At 37.0% G+C, this 15,680-nt stretch overlaps 1 protein-coding gene across 1 annotated transcript in view; it reads right to left on the bottom strand.

Moving 5' to 3' along the window:
• UNC13C (unc-13 homolog C) overlaps nt 1-14,431 on the bottom strand; it is a 1,212,529-nt gene extending 1,198,098 nt beyond the window's left edge. Inside the window, exons 1-3 of the mRNA XM_077263773.1 lie at nt 13,847-14,431; nt 11,036-11,062; nt 6,627-9,808 (exon numbers count right to left, since the gene is read on the bottom strand). Coding sequence (XP_077119888.1) covers nt 6,627-9,633 — 3,007 coding nt within the window. The 5' untranslated portion in view covers nt 9,634-9,808; nt 11,036-11,062; nt 13,847-14,431. The remainder of the gene's footprint in view (nt 1-6,626; nt 9,809-11,035; nt 11,063-13,846) is intronic.
• Nucleotides 14,432-15,680: the final 1,249 nt, after the last annotated feature.

Here is a 15,680-nt window from a genome sequence, read left to right as displayed (position 1 = left end):
CGCTTTATTCTGAGAGCTGTAACTTTTTATTTTTTCTGGTGATGGAGCTATATGGAGGCTTTTTTGTGGGACAAGATGACGTTTTCAGCGGTACAACGTTATAATCAGTCTTTTTGATCGTGTGTTATTCCACTTTTTGTTCGGCGGTATGATGATAAAGCATTGTTTTTTGCCTTTTTTTTAATTGTGTTCACTAAAGGGGTTAATTAGTGGGACAGTTTTACAGGTCGGGTCGTTTCGGATGTGGCGATACTAAATGTGTGTACTTTTATTGTTTAATTTTTTTTAAATTCAAATATTTATTTATTGATGGAATAAATATTGATTGTTTTCTTTATTATTTTTTTTTATTTTTTAAATATTTTTACAATTATAAAAAAAAAAAATTAAATTCATTCTAACTTTTACACTGTCTCCCACTATGGGACACTCATTTTGTGCAGGCTGATCGCTTCTATAGCATGCAAAACAAGCCCTCAAAGGGCCATATGTACCAAAAAAATAAAAAAGATATGGCTCTGGGAACAAGGGGAGCAAAAAATGAAAATGCAAAACCAAAAATTCCTCTGGTTGTTAAGGGGTGAAAGTGTATATTCTGAACTTAGTTGCTAACCACCTGTCTGTTCTTCCCTATGATGATCTGTTTTAGCTGAGAGCGGTCACTGATTGCTTCTGCCGGTGATTCTCCCACCTCCGCTGACGTCACTTCAACAGAGCAGCTTCTTCTCTTCTGCTCTGTTGAAGTATGCCACTACTGATGTCATGCTGATTGACAGACAGCTACCTGCTGCCTAACTGTGAGCAGCTGACTGTCAATCGGCATGACATCAACAGTGATGCCCTGTCGATAAAGACCGGAAGTGAAAAAGCTGTTTTGTTGACGTGAGGTCAAATGAGGCTGAAGAATTCCCACCTGAGCTGGAACATATCAATGCGGGGCAGAACAGGGAGGTAGTTAGCAACTGTCTGCCTGTAAGTTGTTAGCCCCATAACCAAAAAGAAACCTAAATCCTGGATAACCCCTTTCATCAATCAATTAACTTAACAGTGACCTTAATTAACCTTTTTCTGCTGCTCTAAGTACTCATTGATCCACATGTGATCAGTTTTACATTTTGGATGTGATCAAGCTAGCAGAGAATATTTTAGAGGCAGGGCATCTATAGGAATAATTATGCAAATCAGCTATTCTACAGGCATAGAAAGATGGTCTAATGACACCTATAGGTATATAGTCAGTCTCAGTTTAGGGTAAAAATTATTTTTAATCGTTCTAAAACAACAAATGGGACTAAAGCTGGGCATATTTTATCTAGCTGTATAAAGCATTATAAATGATATTTTACAAAATATGACTTGAAATCATTTCTTAGCAACTATTCTATTCGAATACTGACATTTTACATCTTGAGGGCTTTTTGGTTCCAAAGTGATTCATTAGTAATGCCTTTGTACTATTGTCAAACACTGCATGATAATATTGCAGCATAATGCTATCAAGTTTCCAGCAGGGAAAGCAATGTGGTAAATTATGATATAAATAGATTCACAACTGCGGAAGAGGAACAAAATACATTTGTTTTACCCATGTTGCCTATTTTAGACCAAACCTTTCAATATGCTGATCCTATACAGGCAGCCTACTGATTGGAAACCCCTTGTATTAGGCTTTATTCAAGCATTCATTTTTTTGTATGTGAAAATATTGACCAGTTTATATTAGTGTTTTGGATCAGATTTTTATCAGTGTTTGTTCAGTGTCTGTTTTTACCTTCAGTAATTTTCTCTTTTCCCTGCCCACAACAGCCAGTTCATGTGCTGTTAGTAATTTTCATGGACCATAGACTTTTTGGGGCTATTTTGATCAGTGACTTTGATGAAAAACTGACATTCTCCATGATATTTTTGCAGACACGCGGTCCACAAAAAGACACCGATATGTGAACAGCTACACATACTACAATTGGTGTGTGTTTTATAAGTGAAAAACAAAGATAGAACATGTTAATGAAAAATGGATGTCTGACGGAGGCCTTAGTGCAAGCTGAGTGTTACGTTCACTACATACCTTTGTTTGAAAGGGCCAATGATGTCTGCGAAAACTAAAGATACCCAATTACTTAAAGGGCTGGCAAGTTTAGAAAATCAATTTCCATATACCATAGTAGGGGATTCTGAGTTCACTGAGTAAAGGGTCATCTGTTCAGGATCTTCATCTGTTGGCCAGAGTGGACAGTGGTTACAAGGAACATCTCTTGGCCTGTCATATCTTACATACATAAGAAGGCCTGATAATCTGAATGAGCACTGTGCAATGCTTCGTTTCTCTGTGGTGGTGGCTTACTGCCAGACTTCTCAACTGATCACAGCTAATCACTGGGGGTCCCAGCAAGGGGTCACTTCATATTTAGCTTATTGTCAAACAAGAAGCTTAACAAAGTGATTTTTCAAAGTGAAGAACCCTTTTACATTTTTTAAAACAATGATGAATTTCAACATTTTTTGTAGCATATCGGAGGCTTGCAGTTTGTATGTAAAGTTCATGTAAAGGTTCACTGTACAATGAAGAAAAACAGTTTAAAGTGTGTTATGTTCCCTCCACAATTTAAGGACCTCTGCTTGCTATCTGTAAATTCAAGCTTTCTTCTTCACATATTCAGGCTAGAAATTTGTCATAATTATGTCCAACTGACATGGACACATGGAACAAGCTCCAGTGCACTTAAAGTGGATTTGTCATCATAGTATGCTGCTCTGTATAGAGGTGACATAAGATGTGAACATGTCTGCCTTTCTATTAGACTAAACAGCAGAAAAAAGTAGTCTCATGTGTGGCAAATAGGAGTTATAAAGTGATAAATTTTATAGAAGCAGATGCACGGCAGCTTGTCAATCACTGTTGACAGGGTCAGCAGGAGACAGGGAGAACATTCCCCTATGAATAAAGCAGATTTTGCCACCATATGTCCAATGTATTTTTGTTAGGCTCTATATCAGTCAAACGATACACAAGTGTTTCTTTTTTTGGCCTGACATCAGACCTGTCTACATATTCATGCATGAGACCTACTTATTTTGCTGCCTTTAAACAGTCACTTTAAGGAGTCATACATCTGTGCCACTTGGAATCAATAAGGACAAGCATTTAGGCTGATGTCACACATCAGTGCATGTAGCACCTATCCAAGATGCGTCTGCTGAGAGGTGGCTTCCTGAATATTGCAGCGGCTTTCCGCTGCATCATTAAACATTAATTGCTTGCCTATTTTTAATAGCAATGTGGTTTCTCTAAAACTGAGCTGCCATTAAAAATAGGCAATCCATTAGCAATTTATCTATAATGATGCAGCTGATAGTCGGTGCGACATTTAGGCCACGTTCACACGTTCAGTATTTGGTCATTTTGTTTACCTCAGTATTTGTAAGCCAAAACCAGGAGTGGGAGATAATTACAGAAGTGGTGACGTGTTTCTATTATACTTTCCATCTGATAGGTCAGTATTTTACCTCAGTATTTGTAAGCCAAAATCAAGAGTGGAACAAATACTGAACGTGTGAACGTGGCCTTAGGAAAGCGCTTGCAGTGGACATGTGCTACTTGTTCGCCAAGCGCCATGTGTGACCTCCGCCCCAAACTCTGTATGCAGACTGACAGTAAGAGCAGATCCAAACTATGTGTATATCTGGACACAAATCAATGGCCTCAAAACTTAATGTAAAGATGAAGACTAAGCGAGTCATGTTTTCTGCCACTGAAGACTTCAATCAGAATTTTATAACACTTGGCCTAAGTTCACACGAGTTATAAAAATAGAATTTTATCCAGAACACTCAAAAAAAAAGGATGCTCTGAGGTGGCCCAGTTTGGCTTTTTTTTTTTTTACACCCATAGACTTGAATAGGCGAGTCTCATCTGACACGGAAATCAGTGCACGCTGCAATTTTTTCACACACAGAATCATTCAGTGAAAAGAAAACACTCATCTGCACTGCACCATTAAATAACATTGGTCCATTTGCTCTCCATTTCTTAATGGACATGACTTGGACTGAATATATGATTGTGGGAAGCTAACCTTAAAAGATAACTACTACTCTGTCATAACTTCATCCCATCTTCCTTAAAAGGGTGGTCAAACTAAATTTCATTCTAAATCCCTATCTATTTAGTGCTGTAATCTAAGCTATTTTCTATTCTATTTCTATTCTATATTGTATTAACAATTCCCCAGCATTCCCCAATTACACTCTGTGCTATTCTATTTTTTTCCGCACCTAGTTCCTATATGATGACATTTTGTTTGTGAATCCAAGGACTGTTAGAACATCAATGCATCTGATATAATTAATAGACAATGACTATTTTCAAATGCCAAGGAGCTTATTCATTAAAGCTTGAATTACGCCAGTCTTAATGGATGGGCTCACTTGAATACAATACTCCTAATCAGTAGTGTAGATACCAGGAGAACAGAGGGTGCAGTCACCCCGAGCCCCTCATTCAGAGCGGCCCACATAGAGCAGTTGCCATTCTAAACTATATCAGCGCATGCAGTGCGCCAATACAGTTAAATGATGCACAGACGAGGCAGGGGGTGGGGGTAGAGTGGCATGATGACTTCCAAGTTGCGCAAAAATAATGTGATTTATTGAGAAATTTTACACCAGTATTCTGGTGTAAAGACCTAAATAAATTGCCTGTATAAACTTTAAAAAAAACATAAGCTCCTATTCATTAAAACTGGTGTTGTATATGTCAGACTTAATGAGGGGCGTGCAAGAATAAGGTTTGTCAAATTCATTAGATATTAGGAGCAATTATCACTGACATGCACCTCATTGCTCCTAGTCAGAAATGTTAGTGCAGTCAGTGACTGGAGTAACATTTCTGGCATTTCAAGAAACGCAATACTATTGATGAATTTGACAAAGTTTCCGAAACAGGCGTGAAAACTCCAAAAGTCACAAAACTTTTGTACAAGTACACATTGTTCAAGTACACATATCAAAGCATTGTTTACGACAAATAATCTGCTTATTTAATTGGAACATCATTACATAAGGGGTAATACAGTAACTCTGCATTATGAAAAAAATCAATATTACAGTATTTTTTTTAATAAAAGTACAAACACTACTTATTGTGTCATTAACCTAAAAGTTTCACATGAAAAATAATTTGAGAAAAGAGATTCATATATTCCTATTGTACTATTTAAACTGTGAAATCCCAATATCTTCTATTGACAAGAAGGGTTGTAACCCCAGCTCCTCTCTGGAGGACCCTTACCAACATGAATATCTTCCTTCTGCAAGGATCCACTGACATTACACTTTTAGCAGATTTTTGCACAAGAGTAGTGCCTAATGAAGTGTGTTAGATATGTAATTAAAACACAATGAACACAAAACGAATATATACTGACCAATGCATAACTTTGGCCCAATACAAAACTTGTAACAGTAATCTGGAATATTTTTAATATTGGTTAAATATTGTTTCCCTAAGTGGTAGGGAGGCCTTCACTAAGGCCCAGATTTGATTGCTACCTTGCACCCCCTATAGCTAGATCCTATGAAAAAATACATTTAAGAATCTTGATAAGTTTGTATTACTCTGGATATACATTTAAAAGACTAAAGATGGAACTGACTGCTTGCTTGGTATGTCCTGTCTTGTATTTTTTTGTTACATCCAAAGTCCATTAATTTACACACCAGCTTCTTAAATATGTGCAGAGCGTCTGTCAAGTTGACAATTGTTAGAAGTTCCGAAATAAGATTGTGGCTCTAGACAATCATATTTGACAAAAACATTTTATATAAAAGCAGACCATCGTTTAGCCATGCAAAACAAAGGTTAAGATGTAAGATTAGCAGCAATTATACAAAATAAGAATATATACAACATACACATAATTGATTAAATTACCTTTTTTTTATTCTTTTTGTCATCAAACCACTTAAGAGGTATTCCCATCTCTAAGATCCTACCCTAATAAGTAGTAGGTGTAATAATAATAATAATAATAATAATAATAGCAAATACTGGAGATATGTAATATAGTTTTTCTGATTTGCTATGTCTCTTTCCTCATCTGCAGGCATTGTAGGACCTTAGGTATCCATTGCTATGACCACTAGCAACTAGCTAATTTGGAGGTATTTGCTAATATTATTAAAATTACACCTACTACTTATTGGGATATGATCTTGGAGATGGGAATACTCCTTTAAATGGCATTGATAGCTAAATTAACATTTAGGATTAATTTTAATGATGTGTAGGCCAAAGTTATAAAATATATACTGCACATGTAAAAAGAGGATCTGCACTTATGTGTAACTAAAATCTAGGAGGGCTTTTAATAATGAATATATTTGTTTGTGTAGCACTTGTAAAAAAAAGCCCTAAAGACTAATATTATGAATACTGTGACAAAGTCATTGTGTAGTGTAATAATTACTTTATTATAAGCTTGTGACTGACATAACGCTACCTCTTTTTATTGTTTAATTATAGAACTATCTTATCCTTAATTTATCTAAGGCTATCTTTGTAAAAGTGGAAAACCACTAACATACTTTACAAAACATAGTGCACGTTTAAAAAAAAATGTAAGTACCTCCTGAAAGGATTCTTTCTTCAAGTTCGGCCATTTCTTTCTTGTAAGCCTTCATGGCAGCCTCCTTAAAACTTGGACGAATCCGTTTTTTCTTTGGAACCTCAAATGATTTCTCAGGTATGTTTTTGTTCTCGACATCGTTTTTCGCATCCTCTGTTATATCGTACACGATTGCAGATTCAGGTTCTATTATATCCTCAGGAGCCAAGTCATCATATGGAATGTTGTATTCATCCATTTGTAAACCAGAAAATTCTGGGTCATAGGCATTGTCATCATATTCTTGATATTCTTGCATTTGCTCAAGATTTTCATTTGTATTTGTTCTGTTTTCAAGTTTGGCAAGAACTTGTTCCATCACCTCCACATAATCGGCTCCATTATCATTACCAGCTACAGATTCACCATAATCAATGTCATCATCTGCTTTGTAATAGTATGGTTCTGTGTACACATCAGAATCTAGAGTAGTGCTGGATTCATTAGCTGTAGATTGTGATAAAGTGCGGAATCTGCCCATAAATGAAGAGCCGCTTTCATCATAGCCACTTAAGCTCTGTGTGCTTTTACTCCATACACCTTCTAGAGCTGATTTAGCACGCTGAAGAGTGGAGCCAAACTTTGGAAAGCTGAAGGTTTTATCAGAAAGATCAATGCTCAGTCGGCTATGCCATGATTTTGGAGGCGCATCCTCTGAGTCATCACTTTGCAGCTCACTCTGACTGCGGTACATCATCGACATTCTTCCCTGGCTCTGATAAATTTCATTGGCATTTGCCTCCAAGTAAGCTTCATATTCACTAGTCCATTGATTTTGTGACACATTGGAGATTTCAGGACAAGATGGAGAATTGCCCTCTAACGTGTAATTGTAGTTTTCTGTGTTATATGGAAGATCTGTACTTTGGCACTTTTCATAATTGTTTGCATAAATTTCCATTTGTTGATCTGTAGGGCAGTTGACATTATAGGCAAAACCATGTTGTGTCGATGTATCAAGTCCAGAATCTGTACCTTGTTCTAAATGGTGCCATTCTTTCCATGGTGACAAATCACCATGCAAAGAAAGTTGAGAGTCACTATAGTGACTGCGGTCTCCTGAAGCACAAAGTATCCCATTGCTGACACCACTGTCAACAGTTTCGGTGTTCTCTATTTCATTCTCTTCAGGGTAAGGCTCTGCATCATTACTAAAAGCTTGCTCTTGGGAGCTTGCATACCAATTTGATGAATTATCTTCTGGTCTTCTCTGCCAGAGTTCTCGATCAGAGGAAGATAACAAAGAACTTCCATTTGTTCTTATGAAGTATTGGTTTTCTGAAAAATCCTCAGAGTAAGACTGACATAACTTTGAAAAATCAGATTCTGACCGACTCAGTTTTGGTGTTGAAAAATCAGTTTGTGAATGCCACAAAGGAGTTGAATCACTGTAATACATTTTGTTTTTTTCCAAGCTATCAGATACAGGTGACTGGAAATTAAGGTCTCCATAATCATCTTTACTTTTATAAGGGACCTCTTCAGATGTTCTGTGAGGTTTTTTATTATGAGATGAATGTCCACTTCTTTTACTCTCATTTGATTTTATCGGAGCTTCAGACTTGGAAACCGTGGCATAACTATTTCTGTTTATGTCTGGTTCCAACTCTTTATCACTGTCTTCATGAGATTCCCATTCATCATGATTAATCTTTGGCTCCACAGCAGAAAATTTCATGTCCATACTCTCATATGTCTGGGACAAAGGAAGTGGCTTTTCTTTTTTCACTTTTAGTTCATGGGAAATAATGTCTGTAGAAATCCCAATTCCAGTTCCCTTCAGTTTATAACATTTTTTTAAAACTAAATCTCTGTCTTGTTGTGTAGCAAAATAGACAAGAATTGGTCTGGGTTTTGCATTTGGGCACTCTCTTTGCTGCCCTAGTCTGTGAGCAATTTCAATTTTCATATTGTTTTGTGCATCTGAAAATCCCATTTTTTCTATTAAAATTCTATAAACAACATTTTCACATAGTTCATTTTTTTCTTCAGGCACATTTAAAAACCTAAGACTAAGTTTACTACTGTGATGACCTATCTGCTTAATGTAGTCATGGATATCTCTGGTTTCTCTTCTTGACTGTACAAACCCTGAACGTAACTGTTCAATTTCACTTTGCACAACCTCAACGCTGCTAGAAATTTCATCAATTGATTGCTTCAAAGAATTGACATGACCTCTTAATTCTGACAATTCAGTTTCAATTTGACTTATACCTTGAAGTTCTTTAAAGATCATTTCCATGACATCATGTGTTTGACTTATGCAACCAGTGGAGCTAAAGCCAGGCTCAATTGCATTGGTTTTCTGCTGACGCACTGTTCTGTCTAAAGACTTGCTTCGTAATCCCCAGGTTTTTTTCCATGTGCTTACCTCTGAATCTGAGGAAACACACTCCTGACTCTTCTTCCATTTTCTAAGCTTGCGCAAAGCACCCATTTTTAGGCTGTGTAATGTACGTTCACCATCTGAGCTTCCATCAGAAGGAGCTAGACTGTTCATGCTTTTTCTGTTTCGCCTTACAGGCATGGTGTGTGATGAGAATTCCTTGGTTGTACTACCAGCCCTTGTTTCACTTAAAGATTCTGAATAAGAACTATCAAGAGAAGATATTTCGTGAAAAGCATCCTCATTATTATTGCCAGTTAGAATAATATTATTTTGAAGCCCATTGGCAATAGCTACTCTATAACTGAATGTTGGAGAAAGCGAAAACTCCTTCCTTGAAGTACCTTCTTCAGTTGATAGGTTACAAGAAGAAGAACACTTGGCAATTTTTTTTACTTTACTTTTGATTGTAGTTGAAATATTTGGATTTTTGATTAGGCCAAATTCAGAAATCTCCTGTTCCTTTTTGCTTGGACTTTCTTTCTTTTTTGTAGGATTCCCCAATTTCTTTGCAAACATTCCTTTGCAAAGCTTATATATATAAGAGAAGATCAGGCTCTTCAATAAGGCAGAAACCATCAGGGGAACTTTATATTAACTATCTTTGCAAAAAACAAGTATCTCTAGCTCCTGAGCAAGATTTGTAAGTCCACAACATTAAGCTGTAGCAGAAGCAAAAACGTGTACTTGTGTTAGAATGTATGTCCTACGGAAGGACCAGACACCGTCTGCTTCTCATGACGTCCGGAAGTCTCTGCAATGAAGGCAGTTTAAGGATCACTGATTCATACAGTACAAATCACAGTTATGGATAATAAAGCCACACAGTATAGTAAGCATAGCATGCAGTGCAATCACCTTAACAGCTGACATGTAAAGCAAAGAGCGGTTGATGGTGTAAGGTCTACATTCATGAGAAATAATTTTGTAACATGATGTTTCAGGATGATTTAGTTGAAACTGGTATACAAATATAAGTCCCGAGAATTAAGAAGAAATAGAGTGGATCCATTCTCTATTGAATCCTCAGCCAATCATGTGTCAAGAGGTAGGCTTTGGAATACAACATGCAAATAGATTCATGTTTGAGTTTTTCACAACATTAGACCTTACATCATCTTCCTTTATAATAGTTCAAGGGAAAAAAACATAGTGAAGTGTAAAAATCAACCAAATTTACCCATTTAACAGTGGTTATAAAGTAATCCAAATGAATAAAAAATACAAAACAGCTAAAACATTACATAAAACAGGAAGTATATTTACAAAGGTCATTCAACAATTACACTTCTGATTGGATTTTGTGCTATAATCGAATGTCACAATAAATATGCATTACATAGATTCACTTTCCAGGTACACCACAGTCCTAAGTGGTCAACCTTTTTTTTTTTATTTCCTATCTCTTGGTTAATAAGGTACAAAGATAAAATAATTTTTCAGGTAACGCATAGTAATTTTAAATAGTTATTTATGTTTTTGGAAACTGATGGCATTTGTTAAACTCACTTGTAAACATCATCTTCACTGCAGTTTTTAGCATATGAGTAGTTCAATCAATTAGCCATAATCCCTTATGACTCAGACGATTCTCATTAACAAAAACAGCATCTCACTGCTACTCAATGGATCTCTATAATGAGATGTACAGTAGGTCATCTTTTACTAAAAAATAAGTTAATTTCTAAAGAATTTCTAAAGAAATAAACTTTGATGTTTTGCTATCTTCTCATTGTCTTGAGTTTGACACTCAGCTCAAGATCCAAATCACAGCTTTGTAAATAGACTTCTATATACTGAACAACGCACTACAGAACTTCCAACTGAAACTATGAGACTTCACTTTTTGGGTATTACCAGTTTACAAATGAATTTACACATCGACCACACACAAGACATCATGGTTCAACATAGCTGGTAATTTAAATAATACATTTCTTCAACTGGAACATGAGCAAAATATTAAAAAAGACATACGTACATGTGAAAGCTTAACCAATATGACCACCTGAAAGCCAGACAACACAAAGATTCATTATTGAGCAATGCCAAGGTATATAGAAGTGTCAAACATACATTAGTCTGGAATAACACTGGAACCAAAACAGTTGTATGCATTAATGAAACTATTTCTTTCTTTGTTCAAAACCATGTCACTTGTACTTTAATTGTTCACGTCTTTTTAAACACTATGTGGCCACATTTTACAGGGAATGGGAAAGATTTGTAATAAGTGGAGGTACATTAGTATTGTTTTTAACACAATCAGTACAAAAGTAGATCTGGGTTCCATGAGAGGCTTAACAAAAGTTTTAAACTATTATGTGCCTGTATTTAAATAGTCTAGTAATGAAATCTCAGACAGAAACAGAAAAAGTTATTGAAATGTTGCGTGTTTGGATCTTTAATGTATTGTATAATTTTCTATAGTAGGGTCATCAGCATAGCACACGTAATGAGGGTGGTGTTTAGGTCAAGCTACAGTATTATGGCCCTAATTGACCTCAAACATGGCATCCCCCAATAGTTAATCAAAATGCCTTCATTTCATTATTCACATTTTTAAAGCTCCACAGGTGACATAATGGCACATTGAAATTAAGCATTTGGGCCCTACTCATGTGTTTAGAAATAGCTTTGCTTTTAACATGCTGATTGCTGTCTAATTGAATGGAACTTGTGCTATTTCTTTACATTTCATTTGCCTTTACATTAATGGTTTGTCTCTAAATAGTTAAGACCAAAGTAAATCTAGCCTTGGATACAAACTGATTTTCATGTCTACATGAAATGACTGAATTATGTAATTTGCATTCCGAAACTATTGCCTACTGTGGCGTGGGAAGTTTGAAAACTCAGAGCATTTGAGCATGAAGCGTGGTTGTCAAAGTAGTCTATATCTCAATATCTTATTCAATAGGTAAAGGACGATGGAAGAGTAAAGAACGGTCTTAAACCTATTAATATGGTTTAATTATATAGCATTTTGTTTTCTAGTTAGATCTATTGTATATTGCTACAATGTTTTATATATTTGACAGGTCTACTTAACAAACATGACAAGTCTGTGTGTAGCTTCAATGGCTGTAGACCTTTCTTACCTTTTAGAGTACAAACTACTACTACTTCATACTGACTAACGCTTAGTCATAAAGTGTCCGATTCTATGAATTGTCAGTTTTTATGCTGTATTGGCTTTAATGAACCTTTCATTATTTATTGGAGCATTTTGGTAAGAAAACTTTACAATTAATACTCTAGGATTTACACTAAACTGTAAAGAAGACGTTATACAGAAGTATCTAGACCACCTAGTATCTAGATTTCTGTAGGCCCTACTATAGAAAATCGCTGTACACAGTATATCAATCACTTCTCATTATCAGGAAGATTGCTGGGATTCCCACTTTCTGATGGGTTGGCGAAGGGACAGCACAGTCACATTAACGCCTGCAAGTCACATTACATCAGGCAAATCCAATCTGCATTCTTGGCTAGCTGAATACAGATGAGCATAGGAAGATTGGATTTTGAGATCAAAAGAAGTCAAAGAAGCATATAAATTTTTAAGCAGACCAGTGGCATCAGCCTCCCATGAGCCAGGAGTCCCACTCTAAATAATGGCTATGCCTAATGCTGGACTCAGGTGTTTGATATTTTTTTTGTGCAACCAAACATATGATTAGTGTTAGCAGCTTGCTGCCAGCCAAACAGCAGTAACCCTTTACTTTGCTAGAGTCTGCAAAAAATATCAGGCTCGAGTTATGCTCAGTTCTGATTATTAGAACAATTTTTCAAATAATTTTGTGTAAGGATAATAGATAAAAAATCCAAGTGGGAAGGATCAAAACAAGTCAGAATTTGTGAATAATTTACATTAATTTACTAAAATGCCATAATTCAGGAATCAAAAAGGATTTTCAGCTGTTTGCCCCTTTAAATTGACTTTGCCATGGTCTAGTGGAGCTCGCTTCCACCTCAAAGTGCTAATTGTTTCCAGCTTTCTTATCGTGTTCAGCACAAATCACAATTTAATCTGAATGACAATTGCTCAAGAGAATAATCTACAGGATACTGGCACTGATATTTCTAGATAAACTGCAGGGTGTTCATCTTGAAAGATTAATCAAGAAGCAGAAATGCATAAGCATCTGTAAATCTCAATTTAATACTAATCCTTTGGTGAACTAGAAAAAAAAAAGTATTTCACATTAGCAGCAGCAGCAGCAGCTCCACCAAACGATCCCTGCTTGACATGATGCTCAGCCATAGGCAACAGCTCTGTGTGTGTAGTAGAGATAGTGTGCAGAGCATCGCAGTTCTACGCTCTCCCATGAGTGCTTGATTCTTAAATTCTGTGCTGTCCTTAAGGTGTGCTACTTAGTGTGAATGATGACCTAGATAACTGTGCATTGTATTCTAAGCGACCAGTGTAACCAGGAGGGAATCATTTACACAAAATCCGATTTGAAGTCCTTACATATTTCTAAAATACATGACCGAAATGTCTCATCAGTTATACAGAATCTCCCTCCATCGACTCATCATACTTAGACAATTGTAGTTTTTTCCGCTATGAACTTTGCATGCTAATGTGGAAGTACATGTTACGTAAACATTACTAGGATAGTACTTTCCCCCCCGACATTAGTGGCCGTGCAAGCAATAGACGGTAGACCCCTGGCTGGGAAATGCTAGATGCATGCTAGAAATATTAAATATCTTGAATAACAAATGTGTAAAACATACAAGTTCAGCAAATGGAGGATAATTGGGAAAAAAGGATACATACCTGTCACCAATCTCTTCTCAAAAGAAAGAAAATTACATACCACTGGTTCTAGAGCACATTTTTTTCCTTTTTTCCATTGCTACCTTCCTATTTTCCATTCATCCACAGCACGTTACAATACAATATGAAGCTGCTTCACAGTGGTTTGACTCAAGTGCAGTCAGGCATGTTGCTAGTCTGCAATGGTATCTGTTCCTCTAAATTCCACCGCGCTCTCCTGGCTCCACCGTCAAATGCATTTTTATAACTCCTCCTGCTATTTCTATCTATCAATAACTGAGGCTTTATTTATACTGCGTGTCGGAGATACCAAAACAGGAGTCAGATTCCCACTTCTGCGAAAAGGGAGAAAGAACTGATGGCAGTAGACATCCTAGTGGTTTCTGAGCTGGGAACTTCACACATCGCTGTTCCTTCTGCCTGTGGTTCTGAATGCAGCATTCACTGCAATAGCCACAGCCCACCTCTGTTGAAAGCAGCCCCTCCACTTCCCAGAAAAAAAAAAAAAGAGCAAGAGCGAAAGAGAGACACACACACAGGCTTAGTGAAAGTCCTTGCTCACACATCAAACACACAGGATGCACTGGGGAAGCCAGCAGGTGCATCACTGGCCCCACCACCGATCGCAGGCTCAAGAACCGCCTCTAGCTTGTAGAGGAAATCTGGTTGCTAGGGCCATGTCTCAGCTAACCTTTCATTTATCACAATAACGTGACCAGGAGTGACAAGTGTGCAGCCATTTCTTTCAGCAGAGTCCTTTCAGTGTGTCTGGATACTTCAATAAAAAAGCTGATAGATGCTTCAGAAATTGTTGAGGCATGACTGATGAAATGATTATCACAATGTCCCCGTCTGATAGTTATCTTATTTTCTCCTACTTTTATTTTGGACAATATGCCTTTAAAAACAAAGGTTGCGTAGCTTTAAAAAGAGTGATTTAATTAAAAAAAAATAAATAACAATATGGAATTGAACATACATTTTGGAATCTACTTTTTACACATAGCTTTGCAAACTTCATAACTTTATTGACTGACCCCTTCGAAATGCAAAAAATTGCATCCTCCCCTAGGGGCAGGTGCAGACGAGCAGATTTGCTGTCCGAGTGCGATTCAACAAAAATTTGAATCGCACTCGGACCAATGCTATTCTATGAGGCCCTGAACATGTCTGATTTTTCCCTTGGACAGTCTCTGTCTCAGAAAAACAATCGCTATTCGAATCGCACTCAACCATGCAAGTCAATGAGTGTGTGGGAAACCGTGGACGGCAATCAGATGTCATCTGAGTGCAATCTCACTTCCGTGCACTGAAATTGTTTCCCACCCAAGAAATTTTCTCATTCAAGAGAATCGAATCACATTATGATGACACTCTGATCAGAGTGTGATTTGCATTATCAGCCAAATTCTCCTGGATGAGAGAATAAATGGCCTTCTGCACCTGTCCTTATACTCAAATACTTATACGTATCTTCATCATCAAGATATGAGCAAACTGCTTCAAATGTGCAGATAATACAAGGACAATATTGGGACATTATAGCTATGAGCAAGGTATTTTTGCAAAATTTGCAAATCACATTTAACGGATGACATAAATGTTACATTTTTTTCTCATTTGTTTCACAAGTTTACGCCATCCAACTTCCAGTCACTAAAGCTACTTTCACACTAGCGTCGTGCACTGCACGTCGCTATGCGAAGTTGCAGTGCACCGACGCATAGTGTGGAAGCGCCGCACAACGGAGGCAGCGTATGCTGTTTTACATCGCATCCGCTGCCCCATTGTGAGGTGCAGGGAGGCGGGGGCGGAGTTCCGGCTGCGCATGCAC

This window comes from Ranitomeya variabilis, chromosome 5 (genome assembly GCF_051348905.1).
Source record: "Ranitomeya variabilis isolate aRanVar5 chromosome 5, aRanVar5.hap1, whole genome shotgun sequence".
NCBI lineage: Eukaryota > Metazoa > Chordata > Amphibia > Anura > Dendrobatidae > Ranitomeya > Ranitomeya variabilis.
Note: the sequence above shows the minus strand (reverse complement) of the source record. Positions and strands in the feature narration are given on the sequence as shown.